Source organism: Osmerus eperlanus, chromosome 27 (genome assembly GCF_963692335.1).
Source record: "Osmerus eperlanus chromosome 27, fOsmEpe2.1, whole genome shotgun sequence".
Lineage (NCBI taxonomy): Eukaryota > Metazoa > Chordata > Actinopteri > Osmeriformes > Osmeridae > Osmerus > Osmerus eperlanus.
Genome location: NC_085044.1, coordinates 5,531,509 through 5,554,613, shown reverse-complemented (window position 1 = coordinate 5,554,613; position 23,105 = coordinate 5,531,509). Strand labels below are relative to the sequence as shown.

Here is a 23,105-nt window from a genome sequence, read left to right as displayed (position 1 = left end):
TCCCGTGCACAGGAAACCTAGAGCTTCCTGTTGATTCTCTATGCAAGCAGTTTCTAACACATCCTGTCTTATGGTAGCAGAGGATGGTTCCTCTATACATTCTATTAAGTATTTTTATTCAGTATTTCTCCAAGGTTCATTCAAACGAAGGTTTCTTAAGGATCCTTCGACAATCCAAATATCACTACATGTATGTGTTATAATAAGATCTATATACTCAATATGGCTGCACAGCACCCATTCTCCAGATAGGTTAAAAACATGTCATCCGTTCATGAAGGCATGTTGATAAAATCAACAGAAACGTACAGTTGAGTGCAAAGATTTGGATCCTCCTGTTATGAAATGTCAAAAATAATCAAACAAAGTAATGCATTTAACCAATAAGCCATTTAATCCATGTATTACAAATGTCCTCTCATCATCACAAGTTACAAAAATGTTAAAATATTTATGTAAAAATATAACTTTGGGGGAAATATTCAAAATATTATCCGTTCAGTTTACATTCCTTTTGGATGTACTGCAATCCACTCGACCTTCCACCTTCTGCAGGGCACCAGGGCCCGACGAAGCCATACAGCCCCAAAACATCAACGAAACAACACCAAGTTTGAGTGTTGAGTTTTCAATGGCCAAATAATTTGACTTTTGTTTCTTCAAACCACAATCTTGTTCCAAAACTGAAAGGGTTCTTTTTATACATTTCATCCTGAAATGTAAACTAGAAGGCCAGTCTTCACTGTGAAGTTGATTAGGATGCCAGTCATCTCAATAAGTTGAAGGCTGCTTCTCTCCCTCTACCTTTCTCTGGAAAAGGGAAACATTTCACAAAGTTAAAATGTGCATTTCAGAACCCATCACTGAAAACAGACATCATTCCACGTATTTTGGGTGACATTCCACAAGTGAACTTGATTCTACCGTAATCACATAATCATAAGTCATTGTTTGGATATAAAATCGGCAGAATGTTGAGCATGTGCAGTATCTCAGGTCCTAACCATTCACAAGGCATTTTCTGAGAGCAGAAATTTCCACTGAGAGAAAACGGTAAACTACAGATTACTCCAGATACTTGAATTGTAAGTAAAAAATTCAGCTGTACTGATGAAATTGAACTTTTTAAACAATAATGGTCGCCATCCATCTTCCCAGTCAGTAAGGTTATAGTAATCCGAAGGTTGCCAGTTCGATTCCCGGTCATGCCAACTGACGTTGTGTCCTTGGGCAAGGCACTTCACCCTACTTGCCTCGGGGGAATGTCCCTGTACTTACTGTAAGTCGCTCTGGATAAGAGCGTCTACTAAATGAGGTTATGTTGTAGGAAGGGAGATAAAAACCCACCTTCAGGTTCTCGTAATGTTCCTTGCTGCTGCAGTGGACAGATTTGGCTGTTTTCTCACTGGTGTAGAAAAGGTTGCACAACTTGCAGAATAATCCAGTTCTTTGTTCCAAATAGCCTAACCCTGTAAATAAAAGTGAAAGACGTCTTAGATCAGAACTAATACAACACTAGCCATTATCTTCAAAGTGGTCTTCCCACCCACCTAAGAAGACAATCTCTTCAGCTCTTCAGCCTGTAACGAGTCACTGGTTTCTTACCCACAGGCTTGTTGGGTTGATAAGGACCTAGAGGTTCCTCCTGCTCCAGGTCCTCACTGGCTGCATCAGCCTGGTCGCACTCAGGGTCTCCACAGACCCCCACCCTCTCAGACAACGAGCCATCCTGTTCATGGAAACATCCCAATTCAACATGCTGATCTTGTATTGTGGCTACATTCAAGTGCAGTGTAAAACATTTGAGTAATTTATAGAACCAATATCACAAACATGCAGCCGCAGAATGATGGAGAACACCAAGCACTTAGACACGGTTGGGCTCTTTGTAGAGCACCGGTATGGTTATGGAGTATGGTTGCTGGAAACAAAATTATTGTGGCAATGTTCAGGTCAATAATCGAAAACAGAAAATCTAAATTTTGAGTAAAAAATTAATTTAAAAAAAGTCAGCCAACAAAATAAGTACATTGTAGCACCGCTGCCATTGGCGTCAAGGGTAGGTGCTCAATGACAGTCATTTATGTATGCTTCATGTTTGCTTCATGTTTTGTATCAATGTATGCTTCATGTTTTGTATCAATGTATGCTTCATGTTTGCTTCATGTTTTGTATCTATGTATGCTTCATGTTTGCTTCATGTTTTGGCTACCCGCAATGTTTTGGGGCTCTCGTTGTTCATGATCATTGACCTATGCACTTTTTGTAAAGCTCTTTCTTGTAAGTCGCTTTGGATAAAAGTGTTTGCTAAATGAATAAATGTAAATTATTTATCGCTGTCATACATATGAAATATATTTTAATTACAGGATTTAAATCACTTTCTCGGTATTGGCAACACTCATTATCTAGTCAGACCTCAAAGATAGTTAGTAAATAATCCCATCACCCTCTCCATTGAACTCCTCTGGGTAGTGGTACTTGTAGGGGATTGGACACTGGTCCCCTCGCCCCCTCGATCCTCTCGATGAGCTTCACAGCTGTTGTTCCACAGCTCGTACTGGACTGGAGTTTTCCTGAGGGCACGAGAACAAAAAACGATTTAAGAAAAGCGATCGATCGAAATTCAAAGTAAAAGTACAACAATTATGTTATTGAACCATGACAAAAGAAAATCACGTAATAGCCAAATTCACACACATCCATAGAAGAAAAGGGGTTACCATGGTATCAGTGAATCCAAACATTTAGACAAGCCGATCATCAATGTGGTGCCGTAGAACCTTGGAGAACGCAACTCGTACTTCTTCAGCATCTTCTGAGCTGCTTCCACCGTTTCCATCTGGATGTAGGACTAGAGGTGTTCAAGCAAAAACACATTTCTTAAATAATGATCATCCATCCATGAGCCCTCAACCTAAAATATAACAGGATTTAAGATTTTACCATCGCACGCCGCCAGTTCAGGTAATAACCAGTGATTTTCCCAAAGGGCTGGGCCAGCCACAACAGTGAGTTATCCGAGTATTTCTCCATCGGTAGCATGCCAATGTAGATGGATCTCCCACTAGGCATCTGTGTCAACATCAAATCACCAATAAACAGAGATATGGAAGCCTCCTTCAACATTTAGCACGTCTTAAGTAGATTTACTTAATTGACCTGAAAACAATTTATAGTTACAATTGAATGTGAAAACCCACCTCTAATTCCTTTAGGTCTCCGCACATGACTACATTGACATGTCTCTCAAAAATTTGCGATGTCCTGTGGTCTCTAAGGGCATTCACCATTTCATGAGCTTGCTCTGAACTTTCCAGCTCTAATCGCGCCTGAAAGAAGTAGAGACAATTCAAAGCAAATGCTCATACATAAAAAAATCAGTTACAACCAATTTGTTTTCAACATGTATCTAATAATAAAACTGTTGATATACACTTTCCTTGACTGTAACATCTATTTTTTTTTATAAAAATAACTAGATAAGGATGTGTGGCAATACAAAACAGGCAGAGTAAGCACTACAACTTAAACTGTGGGGAAAACAAGACCAGCAACAAAATATATAGGTATATGAATAATCTAATCAGACCCACCTCATGCTTGTTGAAGGTTATCATGTGGTTGACCACCTTTCCAAAAGGCTCTGCCAGTTTGAAGAGGGCATTTTTCAGGCCAAAGCCTTTTCTGATAGGCCTAACAATAACCACCTTCAAATCCTGCATTAAAAAGAGTCCACTAAATAGAAATCATTACGCAACGGAATTGTGTAGAATTGTGAGCAAAGTAAGCCCCAACAGTTAGATGTAGTATTTCTGGATCGAAAACATGCCTAGATGGATCTCCCCCCCCTAGGCATCTGTGTCAAATCATCAATAAACATAAAACATATGGAAGCCTTCAACATTCAAAACGTCTTGGGTAAGTTTACTTAAATTACCTGAATATAAAAACACAATTTTTTTTTTTTGAAAACCCACCTTTAAATCCTTTAGTTCTCCACACATGACTACACTGACATGTTTCCCAAAAAGCTTCGATTTCCTGTGGTCTCTAAGGGCATTCACCATTTCATGAGCTTGCTCTGAACTTTCCAGCTCTAGCCGCGCCTGAAAGCAGTAGAGACATGTCATTCAAAGCAAATGCTCATACATGAACAAAATCTGTTACAACCAATTTGTTTCTACATTTCTCTGTTGATATACACTTTTGTTGACAGGAACATCTATATATTTTGTTTCATAAATAAACAAACAGACCATCAAAAAATATATAGGTATCTAAATACAAAAATTATAGACTCACCTGATCACTGGATATGACGTGGTTGACCACCTTTCCAAAAGGCTCTGCCAGTTTGAAGAGGGCCTCTTCCAAGCCGTAGACTCTTCTGATAGGCTTAACAATAACCACCTTCCAATCCTGCAATAACAAGAGTCCACTAAATAGAAATCATTTACCCAACTGAATTGTGAGCATTGTGAGTTCAAATTCACCCCTGTACGTCGCTTTGGATAGTCTTCTAAATGATCAATACAATCCACCAACCTGTATTCAACTAATGTATAGTTATACAGGTTGTATATACGGTGTATATATATATATTATATAAATGTATTCCAATTTATATAAGAATATATGTATAACTATGGAAATCATATGCCTTTATATGAATTTGATGCATTGTGAAAGACTTGTGATCTAGTAAGGGTTGCGCAATGTTATGAGTTAGGAGATGAGAATATAACTGAAAGGTCATGCAAAAAAACATAAATAGCCTGCCAAAAACGGGTTCTCTACTGATATGAAATGTCATTACGTGGTCAGATTAAATACAGACATTTGATTGGAAGCTGAGTGATTAAAGATGAACTTTGCGTCACTGAAATTCCATGATTTGCTTCTCACTTTGTCGCACTGAAATGTGGAGTTAGACCGTTGAACAGTTTCTCTCACGTTTTCAGATCAGGTTTTGTATAGGCGGGGCAAAGACCCAACCTATCTACGTCTCAGCGACCTATCTACGTCAGATCACAGACAGTTGCATTCTGTTACTCAACTGGTACGATGCAAAGACAAAGTAATTAACACATAAAACACTCAGACTGCAGGCAGGTCTGTTCTGATATCTGCAATTAATTAACCCTTGTGCTGCCTTCGGGTCACATGTGGTTCACAATGAACCATTGTTGTGTTTACCCAATTTGACCCAATACAAAAACAAATAAATAGCATTTTCTTTAAACCTTCGCAATGTGGGGGGTCTGAGACAGCCCGACGGTTAAAAGAAAATGCTTCACTTTGTTTTTGTATGCGGTTAAGTTGTCGCAATACGACGGTGGGTCACAATGACTGATGGGTCAGAATGACCCGAAGATAACACAAGGGTTAAGCTAGTTTTGCTGTTGTTGCTAAATAAATAAAAAACCTTACATCATCTTCATGAAAGATCTCCATCGTGTCCTCGTGATCGCAACGATTTGGTTCTTTGGCAGCCTTTTGATCTGAACCTATTAGACTTTTTTCAGCTGACGAATGAAAGTCCAAATACAGGCCAGACTCTGTATCAATGTCATTGAAAAAACGTTGTTCATCTTCCACCACCATCCCCCCTTCTTCCTCTTGTTTAATGTTTTCTGACTCCATGTTGTTTTCCTTGTGATACCCCAAGGTCCTTCTATGTCTTGGTTCTTTAACTTTCACCATTTCCTTGGCAAGTTGTGTGTCTACCATGTTTTTCTCTTCAGTCTCTCCAGTCTCTGTGCTTTTATGCTTGCTGCAGTGGCTTTTGCTGGAGTCTGCTCTTCTGGATGTGGTGGATTCAGGACTTTCTCTACAAGGCAAAAACCACCAAGGTAAACTCCCCTGACATTCCAAGTCCCACAAGAATATTGGTCAGGCCGCCATGTGCCCTAGAGGAAAGAATCGTTACTGACCTTATCCTCTTTCTTGTTGACAAGCTGACTTTGACACCTTTCCCATTGATCTTCAGGGGGTTGGAGCGGTAGTACTTCACCATGATGTCTGCGTCCTTCCAGTGTACCATCTCAATCAGAGCCTGGAGAGTCAAATGGAACATCTCTAAAAATCTAGGCTTTGCCTAACTTCACTTCCTCTCATACATTATGTAAGGGATAATGCCCAACGAGGAGTCCATTATTAGAAAATATTGGAAGACTGGGGTGCCTGAACCGTCCGACGCGCAGCAAAGTCCTCTGTGGAGTCCTCTGATAATGTACACCTCGTTGGCATTATCCCGTTTTATAATGGGCATTATCCCACTTTTACCATGGTCACTTGCCAAATAATGTTTTTATGAACATTAATTTATGTTTATTATTATATTTATATACTATTATTATTATTATTATATTATTATTATTATTGTTATGAGCCAGAAAGGTAACAACGTTATATGCTGGCAAGATTCAAAGGCAATAATATTGTGTATGGTTGACAGTATGTTTAACAAGACTAGCTAGCTATCCAGCCATGTCATTGTCCCTATCAAGATTATAGCGAAAAATAATAATATGTGCAGCCTGACAAGACTACTAAGTAGAATAAGCGAATGGGATGTGAGATGATCACTTATGAAACTGACACAGTAAGTTCAGAAAATGTATATTCTCCAAATAGGTTCAAATAAATGTTAGTCACCCATTGTTGTAATTAGATGTTAGCTTGTTAAAGTGTTTCTATGGTTATTCATTTTAAATATGTGCTCATTCTATGTAGACAGAGCATTAATTTAGAATGGTGAACAGACAGATTTACTGGAAAATGGTCAGAAAATAATGGACACCCTGCAGCCAATCAGAATCGATTATTCACCCAGACCATGGTATACGAAATAATAATGTATACCTAAGAACAAATAAAAATTATATACATATATAGTATTTATGTAAATCAATTTGAGTAGGAATCAATAAACTGTTGCTAACATTTTGTTACCATGTAATACCGTAAAGTTCAGTTACCATGAAAATGTAAATACAAACAAATTAATCACAATTATGTTATTACCTGATCACTTGAAAACTTTGAATGGCGCACATTTCCAAACAATTGGGCCATTTCAAGAATTTCAGCTTCCTGCTCTTTCCCTGAAGGCAGATGAGAGAAACAGACCACAGCGTTGTTCACACGTTTGGAGGGCCGCGTCTCTGGTTCATCCAGTCTCGGTGTCTGAAAACAAAAGTACGTTTAAGCATAATGACTTGTGATGACAAACGACTGATTGGAAGGGTTCAGATGATGGTACATACTGCACTTACTTTAATACTGCACACGGTTGGTGACAAGTACATGGTCAACTTGTGATTCCTCACATAAGTCGGTTTTTCACCAAAGTGATTTACCATTTTGGCTGCCTCCTTGTGTGAGCTGAACTCCAGGAATCCCTATAATATATCAAAAACAGAGAGTTTGCCTTAATGTGTTAAAATAGTATTAAAGGTCCCATGACATGACAATTTCACTTTAGGAGGTTATTTAACATTAATATGAGTTCCCCTAGCCTGCCTTTGGTCCCCCAGTGGCTAGAAATTTTGATAGGTGTAAACCAAGCCCTGGGTATTCTTCTCCGCCTTTGAGAAAATGAAAGCTGAAACACTCGGTTTTGAAAATGCTACTTTTATGATGTCATAAGAGGGAAGGTTACCTCCCCTTTCTCTGCTTTGCCCGCCCAGAGAATCTGGCACGCCCATGAGAAACTGAGCTACTACGACCGTGCGATATGAATGATAACCAAAGTATTTTTTTAGTTCCTTCATCTGCGCCTCTGAAGAACCAGTGTCTTAATTTTATTTTCTCTGGAAATGCGCCGACACAAGTTCCAAAAGTTTTGTATGTCTGCGTCAAACATTTCAGCGACGACTGTTTCCTCAACTTGGGCTTATACAAAACTGGCCTTGTTGACCGTCTGAAATTAAATTCTGGATCAGTACAAACTCTCCTTGGTCCAGCTACAAACTTCAAACAAGTAAGTCAACTAACACTATATCATTTTGTTGCTTTACTGTATATGGTTAACTAGCTTGCTACCCTTAGAATGTGGCTGTAACATTAGCTCTGCAGTTAACTGTTCAGTTACTGTCGCTAATGTAAAGGTAGATAGCATCAAGTATGTGTGTGAATACACACACTGTAACGCGAGTGTTGTACAATTCTTTGTTATTTGGATAACCGTTCTGCTGTTGGTGTTATGGCGCGCGCGATATCCGCCTTTCCCCTGCTCATTAGCATTTAAAGCTACAGACACAGAAACGGCACGTCCTGAGGAAAGCTCATTGTGGGACTGCTCGTAGTGGCTGTAATTCTGCACCAAGGCTGAATTTCAGGAAAGAAACTTCAGATACGGTATTAGGGGACCACTAAGGCCTATATATAAGCATCCAAAAACAGCATGTCATGGGACCTTTAAGAATTTTTTTAAATTAAAACTTACATTTGATGTCTCAGTTTATATTCAACTGACCTTAGTGGGGAACACCTGATGTTTGACAACTGTACCATAAGGCATTGCCAAAGTCAACAAGTCGTCAACACTGACAACACCAAGAGGATACTTGACCACCACCATTGTACCAGTCTGGAGTAAAAAAAACACAATAAAACGTTGTTATTGCTTTGCCAGCCAGAGTTGGCAGAGATGTGCTATTCAGGTTCTTTTTCACCTTCCAGAAGAGAGAGTTTTTAGTCAATTAAAGCATGTCAACAAACATGTTTACATACCCTGGGCTTTAAATGAAGTCTTTTTTGTACTGGTATAACTTCTGCTAAATATGGAGAAGAAAAAGTACAACTTATTTTTATGCATAAGGAAACAAGACCTGTTTTTCACCAGAATTGCAATAGCCTTGATATAAAAGATAATGTGGGGTAGATTGGAAGACTATTCACCTGAGAGTCGATCCGAGCTGTGTTGTTTCTTGAACGGCACTGAAAGGCGGGGCACTTTCCTGGGGGGGGAGTGATCATCATTATCTGGCCTGGAAGGAAGCAGATTAAGGCAGAGAAATTTGATTCACAAAGACTCTGTAGGTAGGGTCTACAACTCTAGACCCTACCTACGGTTCCAGCTAACACAGTGGTCTATTCGGTCTATTGCTATTGTCTAAAGCTCGCTAAATTTAAAGCAACACTCCTCTAATACGCCGCTCTTCCTCCCTTTGTGGAATCGATGCAAATGCACCTACGGTGGCATCAACTGTTCATGACAACTACCAATAAATGACAATAAAAAATACAAATAAATTACTCACATTTTTCTGCTCTCATGGACATATAACTGTGGAAATCTGTCAACAGATGATTTCAATCAAAATCAGGCCCACTCCTAATCAATGTAAACCACAATGCTGTGAACTACATGAACAAAATTAGTCTGACGGTTATTTTATATATCATATTAAGTGTACACATTTCACTTGAGTCTCTGAATGTTTAGATTTTCCTTTACACTTACAAACACATGATTCTTCGCTTCCCCTCTGCATGTCGCTTCCCTGTCAGATGGATTGTCCATGCCTGGTAAGAGAAAACGCTCATGAGCAAATGTAGAGATTGGAGAAATGGAGATAGTGCTCATAGAACCCCACCACAGCTCTTTGGATCTCATCCTGGCATCCTGGGTAGAACATCAAGACCGTCAAACAATAGGATATTTTGGAACGGACAATCACGTACCGTTTTAGACTTCAACGTGCACAAGCACAGAGAGCATGTGTGTGGAAGCTCCTTCGGTATGACTCCACTGAAGTCATCCACTTCATAGGACATTGGAAACTTTGGCCGGCGGTCTGGAAGCTTTTCTCTTGGGGTCCTCGTGTGACAGGAATCTCTACTCCCCTCCAGCCTTTCAGGCTGTTCCACTCGCTTGTAGCTCACCACTCTCCTATCTGTGTCCCCATGGCAGTTTGGCCGGTGGGGCTCTGGGTAGGTGGGACTGACTTCTTTACGATCGTCTCTTGAATCAGCGTGATCTTTCTTAATCTCTCTTTTAGGGGACACGTCTCTCTGCCTCGCTTCTTCTTGGGCTCGTTTAGCCTTCAGCTGCATTATAAGAGCGGGCAAAGTCTCCACACTTATCTCACTCTCTGGCATCTGGGCCAGGGCATCCATATCTTCAGGCGAAAGCCCTAGAGTGGCAATCAAGTTCATAGTACTCATCGGTGCATCTCCAGAGCCTTGCAGGTGTGTGGTGGTGTCACTCTCACAAGAGGGGTGTCCGCTTTCCTCCATCACTAAACATTCAGGATAACAGAAGAAATGTACTCATCAAATTAAGGTATAAAAGGCATGGCTAACACTTTATTGGAAGTGTAATGTATACTATGTAACTGCATTGAAATACACAAACTAACAACATTGTAGTAGGAGTTGGGCAGGATGTTAAGTGTGCACAGAGTTAAGTTCCTTTTACACTAAAAAGATTGGTAAGAAATGTGTAGTCAACAAGTCTGTTTTACAAGTGCAGTGTAACAATACGACGTCATACAAGTCTTCGTATGCAATGAGATCACATGTAATGACAGATGTTTTGTAATTTAACGTTAGGTCTTCCGTTCATGCTAGTTCATCTGGACCAGCTCAATTAAGTATGAATCTTGTTAGATTGTAACTCTCTTAACGTTTTGCTAACAGCACAGGAATGTTACTTGGCTAGTTAACTTTTCTGTTTCAGATGTTTGTAAACACTGCTAGACTTAGTACCTCGCTTCAGTAGATACAGTGTCGAGCATACACCAAACCCATTGTCTTTACATCTATCATGTTTGCCAACAAAGCAAGACCGCGACGCGAAGCACGTACGAAATAACCACAGCAATCCATTATGTTCCTACCTAGCTACCATTAGCACTAGCTAAATAATCAAATATAAGCAGACAAAATAAGACAACAACCTCGAGCTGCAGCTTAGACACGGAACATTGATTTTACCTTCACCGTTGGGATAACGTTATAAATCGTTTATATTTTCATTTGTGAATTGCAATGAATAACGGCAAGATAGCTAACGAAAACATGTTCTGAGGGTCCAACTGCAGACCTCTAGACCCCTCTCCTCACGCCCCTCTCATGCAGGTGTTATCGCCCCCTCTGGTCGGAGGAAGTATTGTATTTACCTACACCTCTGTACTATAATCAACCGTATCTACTATAATGAGAGAAATCTCTGTCTGTGTACGTTATAGTGAGATTTTAGGGCATTTTAGGGGTTTAACTATTTAGGCATTGTGCAAAGTTTGAATTTTGCACGTGTCCATTTTAGAATCCAAGGACGTGCATTGTCGCGTCCCCCCCCAATTATTCTCAGCAAGTTTTGCATGGAATTATTTCAGCCATGTTGAGCTGGCGCTCCATTAAGTGCCATCGGTCAGAGTGGATGTCTGAGCCCTAGGCAACACTGGTGGGACGTAGCAGCAAGAAGTAGCCTATGCCATTGTATTCCGTAACACATTTTTATTGTTGTTTTGAAGCATTAATGTAATTTATTATCCAATAACCTTTGGAAAATATTTGTATTTTGTTTAATTCCTAATGGCACTATTACTTTTGAATAGTGCCATTACCTCACTGTGGAATGTGAATCAGGGATGTTACACAACAACCTTTGTTGTATGTATTTTTATGTTGAATATTCAGTAACAGCAAATGATAGTCAACAACTTCAGAAATAATTGTTTTCTCACTTTGTTTATATGACCGAATATTACCCGACACGCTTGAATTACACTGTTATATGTACCATGGATAAGAAGCAACTGAACTACTGAAAATACATAAAGGGCGACTTTCAATTGAATTGTTGAGGGTTACCAAATATATCTTTCCTCCACTACAATGATGTCCACTCCAGAATATCCATCACCTCTCTTCAGTCCTGCATCAGATGGCTCCCTCTTCACAGGGCTAAAAATAATTATGTTTGAATTCCAACATTGTCTCCCAATAACAGATGAATTATGAATCAATGCGTCAGAATATAAAAACACAGATCCAACAAAGCACACAAAAATACAAGACAGTATTTAGATGCTTTGCAGCCTTGGGGACAATTAGTTTTGTGAGGTCAAAGGTGATGCTGTGTTTCATAAATGTTTTATTTTGTTGTTTTGAAAAGAACTGATCAAGGTCACTACACATGTACTATAATAAGATCTATATACTCAATATGGCTTCACAGCACCCATTCTCCAGATGGGTTCAAATCATGTCATCAGTACATGAAGGAATGTCAACAAAATAAACCGATACGTTTAGAAGGCAGGTCTTCCACTGTGAAGTGTAGGATATACGAATAGGATACCAGTCATCTCAATCAGCCAAAGGCTGCTTCTCTCCCTCTACTTTTCTCTGAAAAAGGGAAAAATTTCGCAAAGTTAGTATGTGCTGTTGATTGTTAAGAAATAAGAACCCCATCACTGAAAAAAGACATATTAGGCTGAAATTCCACAAGTCAATTCGATTCTAGCTTAAACAGACAATCATAAGGGATTGTATGTAAAATCTGGGGAATGTTGACCGTGTGCAGTGACATCTCAGGTCCTAACCACTCACAAGGTATTTTCTGAGAGCTGGAATTCCTACAGAGAAAACTGTAAGCTACAGATTACTCCAGGTACAAGAATTGTAAGTAAACAATGCAGCTGTACTGGATGAAGTTGACCTTATTAAACAATAATGGTCGTCATCTATCTTCCCAGTCAGTAAGGTTATGTTGTAGGAAGGGAGATAAAAACCCACCTTCAGATTTTCGTAATGTTCCTTGCTGCTGCAGTGGACAGATTTGGCTGTTTTCTCGTTGGTGTAGAACATGTTGCACAACTTGCAGAATAATCCAGTTCTTTGTACCAAATAGTCTAACCCTGTAAATAAAAGTGAAAGACGTCTTAGATTAGAACTAATACAACACTAGAACACTAGCCATTATCTTAAGTGGCCTTCCCACCCACCTAGGAGGACAATCTCTTCAGCTCATCTGAGACTAGAATCCTATATCTGTGTCAGTACACAACAATTGCTAAATGAAGAAGTGTAACTCAAAGAAGAGAGTCTGTAACGAGTCACTGGTTTCTTACCCACAGGCTTGTTGGGTTGATAAGGACCTAGAGGTTCCTCCTGCTCAAGGTCCTCACTGGCTGCATCAGCCTGGTCACACTCAGGGTCTCCACAGATCCCTTCACTCTCAGACATCGATCCATCCTGTCCATGGAAACATCCCAATTCAATATGATGATCTGATGAAGTAATTTATTCCCTTCGGATAGGAAGGGCCACTCACGCAAACTTGCCGGAGCAGAACATCGGAAAACCCCAAGCATTTAGAGACAGCTTGGCTCTTTGCAGAGCACCAGATTATGTGTAAAACACGCATAACAATTATTTACATACTTACAAGTTTCCATACCTAATCTGACAAAATACTGCATATAGTACTTAATTGTACTGGTTGCTAGAAAGGCTTCTTGAAAACCTAACAAAAATACAAAATTGAAGCACCTCCGGGATTGGCGTCAAGGGTGTGCTGAATGATGTGTATTTATCACTGTCATACATATAATATCTATTTTAATTTAAAAAAAGGATTTAAATCATGTTGTGGCTAAAATCGATTGGACCTCACAAACTACAGGCCAACATGTAAGAATCCTCATCAGTACCGAAGCAGGACACTGTCTCTGCGTCACCAACAGAGTGTCTTATGGTCAGACCATGAGAGCGCAAGAGTGGAGCCCCTCGTTTGGGAATAACACATTCCTTTGTAATACATCATGAAAAGAAGAAAGGGTACAGTGAAGTATTAGACAGGGACCGAACATCAGAATAGAAGCCAGGGTCATTAGTCTGTTCCTCTGAGGAAACAGCTTGTGGGTAAGCGTACGCTCCAACTAGGGAGAGAAGGACATGGGGGGGAGGTCGAGCTGACATTTAGAGATAGGGAACGTGTACACAGAGCCATCCAGGGAGAAGGGGGGGTGTCTGTGTGTGTGAATTGTTTTGACAGTATTGGGAAATAGTGTCAAGGAGGGAGGGGGACATTTGTTCATGTTGACTATAAATATGTGTTGGATGTTAGATGTCTCCAGCGTTCTTCTGTATTCCTGTAACCACGGCTGCTTTGCTGAACACACCGTCAAGCTGCCTTGATTTTGTAAGATATTACGTTTTTCTCTTGACCAAAAACTTTCGGACGACTGAAAAATAGACTCTGATCACTTTGTCATTATTGGCAAGACTCGTGATCTAGTCAGACCTCAAAGCTAAAGTCAGTGAATAATCCCATCACCTCCTCCATGGAACTCCGTCGGGTAGTGGAACTTGCAGAGGATTGGACACCTGTCCCCTCGCCCCCTTGATCTTCTTGAAGAGCCTTAGCGCTGTTCTTCCGGGCCAGCCACAGCTCGTACTTGACTGGACGTTTCCTGAAGGCACGAGAATTAAAAAAAAGAATTAAGAAAAGCGCAGAATCTTATATTAACTTTCAATCTGGGAGGAAACCTGCAGGAGCTGTGTAAATAGATTTCTTCTAACCAACTGCAATTCCAAGTAAAGGTTCAACAACAATGTTATTGAGCCATGACAAAAGAAAATCACAGAATTGCCCATTTCTGTGATTACATTTAGTCATACATTCAAAATGTATCTAAAAACATCTTCAGGAGCCACTGAGAAGCCTAGAAGAAGAGGGCTTACCATGGTATAAGTGAATCCCCCTTCCTACACAGGCAGATCTTCAATGTGGTGCCGTAGAACCTTGGAGAACGCAACTCGTACTTCTTCAGCATCTTCTGAGCTGCTTCCACCGTTTCCATCTGGATGTAGCACTAGAGGTGTTCAAGCAAAAACACATTTCTGAAATAATGATCATCCATCCATGAGTCCCCAACCTTAAACGGATGAACAGGATTTGAGATTTTACCTTTCTATGCCGCCAGTTCAGGCTATAAGCAGTGATTTTCCCAAAGGGCTGGGCCAGCCGCAACAGTGAGATGTCAGAGTATTTCTGGATCGGTAGCATGCCAATGTAGATGGATCTCCCACTAGGCACCTGTGTGGACAACATCAAATCACCAATAAACAGAGATATGGAAGCCGTCTTCAATATTAAAAACGTCTTACGTAGGTTTACATAATTGACCTGAAAACAATTTATATTTATAATTGAATGTAAAAACCCACCGCTATTTCCTTTAGCTCTCCGCACATGACTACACTGACATGTTTCCCGAAAATCTGCGATTTCCTGTGGTCTCTAAGGGAATTCACCATTTCATGAGCTTGCTCTGAAGTTTCCATCTGTAACCGCGCCTGAAAGCAGTAGAGACAATTCAAAGCAAATGCTCATACATGAACAAAATCAGTTACAACCAATTATTTTCTACATATATCTAATATATAAGACTGATGATATACACTTTCCTCAACAGTAACATTTATATTTTCAATAAAAGTCAACAAAGGATGTGTGGCAATACAAAACAGGCAGAGTAATCAGTACAACTTAAACTGTGGGGGGAAACAGACCAGCAACAAAATATACAGGTACATGAACAATCTAATCAAACACCCACCTCTTGCCTGTAGAAGGATACGATGTGGTTGACCACCTTTCCAAAAGGCTCTGCCAGTTTGAAGAGGGCCTTTTCCAAGCCGTAGGCTCTTCTGATGCGCTGAATAATAACCACCTTCCCATCCTGCAAAGTAAGCACAGTGAGATGTCAGAGTGTTTGTGGTTCGGAAGCATGCCTAGATGGATCTCCCACTTGGCATGTGTCGACAACATCAAATCATCAGTAAACATAAGACATCTGGAAGCAGTCAGCATTCCAAACTTCTTGGGTACATTTACTTAAAATTACCTGAAAAACACACCCATAGATTTGATTTGAAAACCCACCTTTAAATCCTTTAGTTCTCTGCACATGACTACACTGACATGTTTCCCGAAAAGCTGCGATTTCCTTTGGTCTCTAAGGGCATTCACCATTTCATGAGCTTGCTCTGAACTTTCCAGCTCTAACCGCGCCTGAAAGCAGTAGAGACATGTCATTCAAAGCAAATGCTCATACATGAACAAAATCCCTTATAACCAATTTGTTTCCACATTTATCAGAGAATAAATCTGTTGATATACACTTTTGTTGACAGCAACATCCATATCTTTTGTTCATGAAGATTGCTAGGTTACTACATTAAGCTAAGGACAGAAAACAGGCAGAGTAAGTACTAATACTTAAAACTGTGGGGGGAAAGGGTTTATAAACAAACAAACACAGACCAGCAAACAAATATATACAGGTATTGGGGCAGCCGGAAACTCGAAATGATACACTGTCGACACACTCACACTAGTCAATATTGCACTAAGTGTACCCTACTTCTCTCTAGGTTAGTATAGATTATAAGGCTAGTATAGGATAATATGTGTATTATAAGTTTAGTTTACTCTATTGCTTATTATTTTGTATATTTAGGAGGTTTATTGTATTATATGTTAGCTTGTCATAGGTGTAAATTGTTTTGAGTACTTATATGTCATGATATGCCAGGTTGCTTTGCGTTGTCTTGTCCTAAGAATTTGTTGGCCTGTGTACCTGACAATAAACGACTTGAACTTGAACATGGCCGCTGAGACAGGGTCAGGACCCTGGACAGCGGCCCACACACCTAAGATTAAGAGTAAAAGATGGGCTGTACGAGCCTTTTCTCCACTGGTTAGCGCCAACGGGAGGCAGCTGTAGCGCATTGGACACGTGAGTAAGCTGACAGCGCCTTACAAGAGCCAGCTCACTCACAAGGGAGGGAACAGCATGCAGGTGAGAGCCGGAGTCTGGCTAAGAGTCCACGACGTCGCTAAGAGTCCTCTGCTAATGTCCACAGCTAATGTCGGGCGTAGAAACGCCGGATACCAGATGGATTGCCCGATGCCCTCCCAGAGGAAGAACTTTTGTTGATTTTGTTTGTTTTGAACTTTTGGGGTTTCCAGGTTAATAAACCCACACAGGGGTGCGTCATTTTGACTTGGCAACACAAGACTCTGTATCGTTTTCATGCGCCCGACCACAGCAACCTCCATGGGTTGCCAAAGAATAGAAATAATCTAATCAGAGACCCACCTCATCCCTGTAGAAGGATATGACGTGGTTGACCACCTTTCCAAAAGGCTTTGCCAGTTGGAAGAGGGCATCTTCCAGGCCGTAGGATCTTCTGATAGGCTTAACAAGAACCACCGTCCCAACCTGCAATAACAAGAGTCCAGTAAATAGAAATAATTTACACAACTGAATTGACGTAGAACCGTGAACAAAGTATGTCATCAACTTATTACATTGACTAGCACAATATTGTTTTCCAACAGAACACAGTTAACACCATTTGAATTTAGTGGATGGGTTCACATATAGCTCAATGGTATAGCGTATAATCGAGAGGTTGCAGGTTCAAATCCACCCCTGTACGTCGCTTTGGATATAAGGTCTGACTCACCCCACCAACCTGTGCCTTGTCTGAACCTGAAAATATGAAGAAAAACAATCATATAATGCACAATTGATTTAACCAGACATTTAATGAATCACATCAGGACCAATTTAAGTCGCCTTAAGTCGTTACATGCCTAAAGATTCGTCTTCTTCCACGACGTCATCAAGTTCATCCAGCGTAACAAAATCATCAATATTCTCGGGAAAATTCATGTCGTCCACGTCCTCCTGTAAATGAAAGCAAAAAATTGTAGATAGTTTTGAAAGTCATTTGTGATCATGAAAGGTCAGCTCCCAAAGCCAGGCATTTCATGCCTGTACAATTTAATAGTTTACAATTTACTGTCACAACCAGAATAACACTATATCTGGCTACTAAACGGATATATGACAAAAATGCACAATTAGTTTAATTATTTCAAACGCCAATCTTTAGACCATGATCATGGTCCACTCAAAATGAAACTTGTCAATAATGACACTGATCATGAGGTATAGCCTTAGTCTGCATCTTTGTAAACTGTTCTATGAATTACAGGCAAATTCTACTGTTGTATTCTTTGTTGGTCATGATGTATAGCCAACCCTTACACAACCAAAGAATATATGGCTGAAATCGGGCAACATGGATCATAGACGCCAACAATTGACATCTTGACTGTATCTGTCGATGATGATCTGGTCTCAACATAAAGCGTTAATTGGCACTGAAATCTAAGTTAGATTTCTGCTGTACCACGCTTTAAATTAGCTTTAGCCGTTCCATCTGATCAGTGGAGGATTTCAACCTACTACATGCTCCCAGACCTTCAACCAAGTTGAAATGGTTTGGGGGGGGTCAATGGCCAGGTATCCACAACTTGGTAACTTGGAAGTCAACGTATTTTCAATTCTGGGGCACACTCAGACTTGGTTTGTGGAATCAGGTCACAATAAATCAATGACAAAAATTCCTTACATCATCTTCATGAAAGATCTCCTGCTCCATCGTGTCGTCGTGATCGCAAAGATTTGGATCATTGGCAGCCTTTTGATCCGAATCTGTTACACTTTTGTCAGATGGTTCAACGTTTTCTAGTCCTTTCTTCTCTTCAGCATCTGTCACGGGTGAAGTGCTTTTGCAACTGTCAGTTTTATCAACATTATCATCGGCACCAGTCTCTGTATCGATGTCATCTAACAAACTTTGTTCATCTTCCACCATCATCCCCTCTTCTTCCTCTAGTTGAACGTTTTCTGACTCCGTGTAGTCTTCCTTGTGATCCTCCAAGGTGCTTTCATGGCTTTCTTCTTTAACTTTCACAATTTCCTCGGCAGGTTGTGCGTCTACCATGTTTTTCTCTTCAGTCTCTCCAGTCTCTGCGCTTTTATGCTTGCTGCAGTGGCTTTTGCTGGAGTCTGCTCTTCTGGATGTGGTGGATTCAGGACTTTCTCTACAAGGCAAAAACCACTGAGGTAAACTCCCCTGACATTCCAAGTCCCACAAGAATATTGGTCAGGCCGCCGTGTGCCCTAGAGGAAAGAATCGTTACTGACCTTATCCTCTTTCTTGATGACGACAAGCTGACTTTGACACCTTTCCCATTGATCTTCAGGGGGTTGGAGCGGTAGTACTTCACCATGATGTCTGCGTCCTTCCAGTCTACCATCTCAATCAGAGCCTGCAGAGTCAAATGGAACATCTCTAAAGAGCTAGGCTTTGCCTAACTTCACTTGCGCTCATACGTTATCAGTTATAATAACTGATAATGTATCATTTTCTTGTGGGTGTCAATCATTTTGAGTAGAAATCAACAAACTACCGATAACGTTTAGCTACCATGTGATTCCGTTCCTGCAGTGACCGTGAAAATGTCAATACAAACTAATTCATCACAATTATACCTGGTCACTTGAAAATGTTGAATGGTGCACACTTCCAAACATCTTGGCCAATTCAAGAATTTCAGCTTCCTGCTCTTTCCCTGAAGGCAGATGAGAGAAACAGACCACAGCGTTGTTCACACGTTTGGAGTGCCGCGTCTCTGGTTCATCCAGTCTCGGTGTCTGAAAACAAAAGCATGTTTAAGCACAATGCCCTGTGATGACAAACGACTGATTGGAAGGGTTCAGATGATGGTACATACTGCACTTACATGAATACTGCACACGGTTGGTGACAAGTACATGGTCAACTTGTGATTCCTCACATAAGACGGTTTTTCACCAAACTGTTTCACCATATTAAATGCCTCCTTGTGTGAGCTGAACTCCAGGAAGCCCTACAATATATCAAAAACAGAGAGTTTGACTTAGTGTCAAACTAAAAGTCAATAATACTACTAGTGTCTTAGTAGTATTATTTTGTTGTTATTCTCATTTGGTTTATATTCAACCTACCTTAGTGGGGAACACAAGATGTTTGACGACTGTACCATACGGCTTTGCCAAAGACAGCAAGTGATCAACACTGACAACACCGAGAGGATACTTTGTGACCACCACCTTTGTACCAGTCTGGGGTGAAAAAAAACACAAAACCAAACATGTTATTGTTTTGCCAGCCAGAGTTTGCTGAGCAGTAAATCATATGCTATTCATCTTCCAGAGGGGAATTTTTAGTCAGTAAAATAATGTAAACAACCACATTTTTACATACCTTGGGCTTTAAATTAAGTCTTTTTTGTAGGGGCCAAGCTTCTCCTAAAGATGGAGAAAAAGTACAACTACTTTTCTTGCATGAGGAAACAAGACCTATTTTTCACCAGAAATGCAATAGCCTTGATATAGAAGTTAATGTGGGGTAGATTGAAACATTATTCACCTGAGAGTTGATCCGAGCTGTGTGGTTTCTTGAACGGCACTGAAAGGCGGGGCACTTTCCTGGGGGGGGAGTGATCATCATTATCTGGCCTGGAAGGAAGCAGATTAAGGCAGAGAAATTTGATTCACAAAGACTGTAGGTAGGGTCTACAACTCTAGACACTACCTACGGTTCCAGCTAACACACTGATTTATAGTTAGTCTAATACTATTGTCTAAAGCTGTCAAAATTAACAGCAGCACTCCTCTAATACGCCGCTTTTCCTCTCAGCAGCTCCTGACATGCCCATAGCCTGCAACGCCAAATCTGTGGAACACTTTGAATGCGAAACATCAAAAGCCCAGAACATTACTCATTTGATAGCTGTGTTACACAACAGTGAGAGAACGGTTGCACTCTAGGGTGTTAAGCATTGTTTTGTAGACTCACATGTTTGTGCTCTCAGGGATTTCCCACTCTGGATATCTGTCAAAAGATGATTTTGATCAAAATCAGGCCCAATGGAAACACATATTTACGACTACAATTAAAATGTATGGCACAATGCTGTCACCTGTCCTAACAATATTAGTCCAACAGTTAATTAATATACCATATTAGGTGTACACATTTCATTTAGTGTTCCCCTTTTCTTTTCCTGTACACTTACAAACGCATTATTCTTCGCTTCCCCTCTGCATGGCGCAGTCCATGGAGATGGCTTGTCCATGTCTGGTAAGAGAAAACACCCATGAGCTAATGTACAGATTGGAGAAATAGAGCCAGTGCTCATAGAACCCCACCACAGCTCTTTGGATCTCATCCTGGCATCCTGGGTAGAACATCAAGACCGTCAAACAATAGGATGTTTTGGAACGGACAATCACGTACCGTTTTAGAATTGACCATGCATAAGCACAGAGAGCATTTGTGTGGAAGCTCCTTGGGCGTAACTCCACAGAAGTCATCCACTTCATAGGACATTGGAAACTTTGGCCGGCCTTCTGGAAGCTTGTCTCTTGGGGGCCTGGAGTGACGGGAATCTCTCCTCCCCTCCATCTTTTCTGGCCGTTCCAATCGCTTGTAGCTCACCACTCTCCTATAGTCTGTGTCCCCATGGCAGTTTGGCCGGTGGGGCTCTGGGTAGGTGGGACTGACTTCTTTACGATCGTCTCTTGAATCAGCGTGCTCTTTCTTAATCTCTCTCTTAGGGGACACGTCTCGCTGCCTCGCTTCTTCTTGGGCTCGTTTAGCCTTCAGCTGCATTATGAGAATGGGCAAAGTCTCCACACTTATCTCACTCTCTGGGATCTGGGCCAGGGCATCCACATCTTCAGGCGAAAGCCCGAGAGTGGCATACAAGTTCATAGTACTCATCGGTGCATCTCCAGAGCCTTGAAGGTGTGTGGTGGTGTCACTCTCACAAGAGGGGTGTCCGCTTTCCTCCATCACTAAACATTCAGGATAACAGAAGGAATGTACTCATCAAATTAAGGTATAAAAGGCATGAGTAACACCGCATTGGAAGTTGAATGTATACTAAATAACTACACTGGAATACACGTACTAAGAGCATTGTCGTAGTGGAAGTAGGGGAGGATGAGAAGTGCACACATGGTTAAGTTGTCAAAGTTATTTAAACATCAAAACTAAAAGTATTGGTAAGACGTTATTTTGGTTATAAACAATTATTGACAGTCTCAATAAGGTGAGACTGTCAATGTTTTGGTTCCAACCAAGGCAGAGGAATTGATAGTACACGTTTTTGAAGTCAATGAGGTTAGGTTAAATGCATTATATCGTAATTCAACGTTAGCACTTCCATTTATGTCAGTTCGTCTGGACCAGCTCGGATAAGTATGAATCTGGTTGGATTGGTTCGCTTTTAGTTTTGCTAGCAGCAGCAATGTTCCTTGGCTAGTTAACATTGCTGGTTCAGATGTTCGCAAATCATTGAGAAGTTCCTTGCTAGCTACCATCACATTGTCATAACATCCAGCTATTTCGTTTTCTATCAAAGAAAGACCGCGACACGAGGCAGAAACGAAATAACCACATTAGCTTCCTAGCTAGTTAGCACCAGCTAAATAATCAAGCACACAGGCGAGTTAGCTAGTCGCCACCTTGCTAGTAACAACCTCGAGCAGCAGCCTAGCCTCGGAGCTTGTGTTTCACAGTTACCTTTGGGCTAACGTTATACATCGTTTATAGCTGCACTTGTGGGATGCAATGAAAATTGTCAAGATATCTAACAAGTACCTTTTCCTGCAATCTCAGTGATATTCCTATCGTACTTTTATAGATAGCCTACTCTTCTTCTTCTTCGTCGTCTTCTTCTAGTTTTACGGCGGTTGGCATCCGGTGGTGCTGCATTTCCCCTACTCTATCGGTGGTTTTTGACAAACATTGGACACCAATGCTAAAATGCATTGCCGCCATCTACGGAGCTGGAAGGTGGAACAATTCACGCAAGTGCACTGTGCAGTTTTCCATAGCGGGTCTACAGTAGATATGTGTACCATTAACAAGTGTTATCTAGCACAATACATAATTTTCATGGAAGATATAGGAAAGTGTTAAATGTTTTTACATTTTGACTGTAGAGTCGCCATTTGACCTTTAATTCTTCAACCTATAGGCTATTTGGGAAGTGATGCAGCCATTTATTTGGCCACGCTGTGCAATACTAGCCTGACAAGGTGGCGCTGGGTCTGCGTTGTTTTCATAAAAACGCCAGCTCTACATAAAACAAAAATAAAACCCATGTGGGATGTATGGATGTAGGCATACCTTAAATGAAACCGAACTTTCTCTCTTTAGCTTGAGTGAGA

The 23,105-nt window shown here is 40.7% G+C and overlaps 2 protein-coding genes across 3 annotated transcripts; both read right to left on the bottom strand.

Annotated features, from left to right (window-relative positions):
• Nucleotides 1-371: 371 nt before the first annotated feature.
• LOC134014015 (matrin-3-like) lies at nt 372-11,072 on the bottom strand. 2 transcript variants are annotated; one of them, XM_062453829.1, is made up of 21 exons: nt 10,948-11,072; nt 9,694-10,250; nt 9,473-9,534; nt 9,270-9,305; nt 8,908-8,996; nt 8,740-8,783; nt 8,483-8,596; nt 7,281-7,406; nt 7,030-7,191; nt 5,937-6,058; nt 5,434-5,833; nt 4,306-4,422; nt 3,981-4,109; nt 3,597-3,719; nt 3,204-3,332; nt 2,947-3,075; nt 2,724-2,854; nt 2,450-2,576; nt 1,606-1,729; nt 1,348-1,469; nt 372-810 (listed from the first exon to the last, which is right to left on the bottom strand). In XM_062453829.1, the coding sequence occupies exons 2-21, from the start codon at nt 10,246-10,248 to the stop codon at nt 772-774; spliced, it is 2,880 nt and encodes a 959-aa protein (XP_062309813.1). In that variant the 5' UTR covers nt 10,249-10,250; nt 10,948-11,072; the 3' UTR covers nt 372-771. The 2 variants fall into 2 exon arrangements, with proteins under 2 accessions (XP_062309813.1, XP_062309815.1); XM_062453831.1 differs by lacking the exon at nt 10,948-11,072 and adding an exon at nt 10,720-10,767.
• Nucleotides 11,073-12,092: 1,020 nt separating this feature from the next.
• Nucleotides 12,093-22,656, bottom strand: zgc:152816 (uncharacterized protein LOC777712 homolog). Its single transcript, XM_062453065.1, has 23 exons — nt 22,586-22,656; nt 21,166-21,725; nt 20,945-21,006; nt 20,725-20,760; nt 20,296-20,384; nt 20,131-20,174; nt 19,872-19,988; nt 19,628-19,753; nt 19,377-19,538; nt 19,029-19,153; nt 18,451-18,925; nt 17,627-17,720; nt 17,497-17,522; nt 17,127-17,369; nt 15,908-16,036; nt 15,582-15,704; nt 15,190-15,318; nt 14,930-15,058; nt 14,704-14,834; nt 14,297-14,432; nt 13,089-13,212; nt 12,754-12,875; nt 12,093-12,363 (listed from the first exon to the last, which is right to left on the bottom strand). Coding segments are annotated over exons 1-23 (3,222 nt in total). The 5' UTR covers nt 22,587-22,656; the 3' UTR covers nt 12,093-12,324.
• Nucleotides 22,657-23,105: the final 449 nt, after the last annotated feature.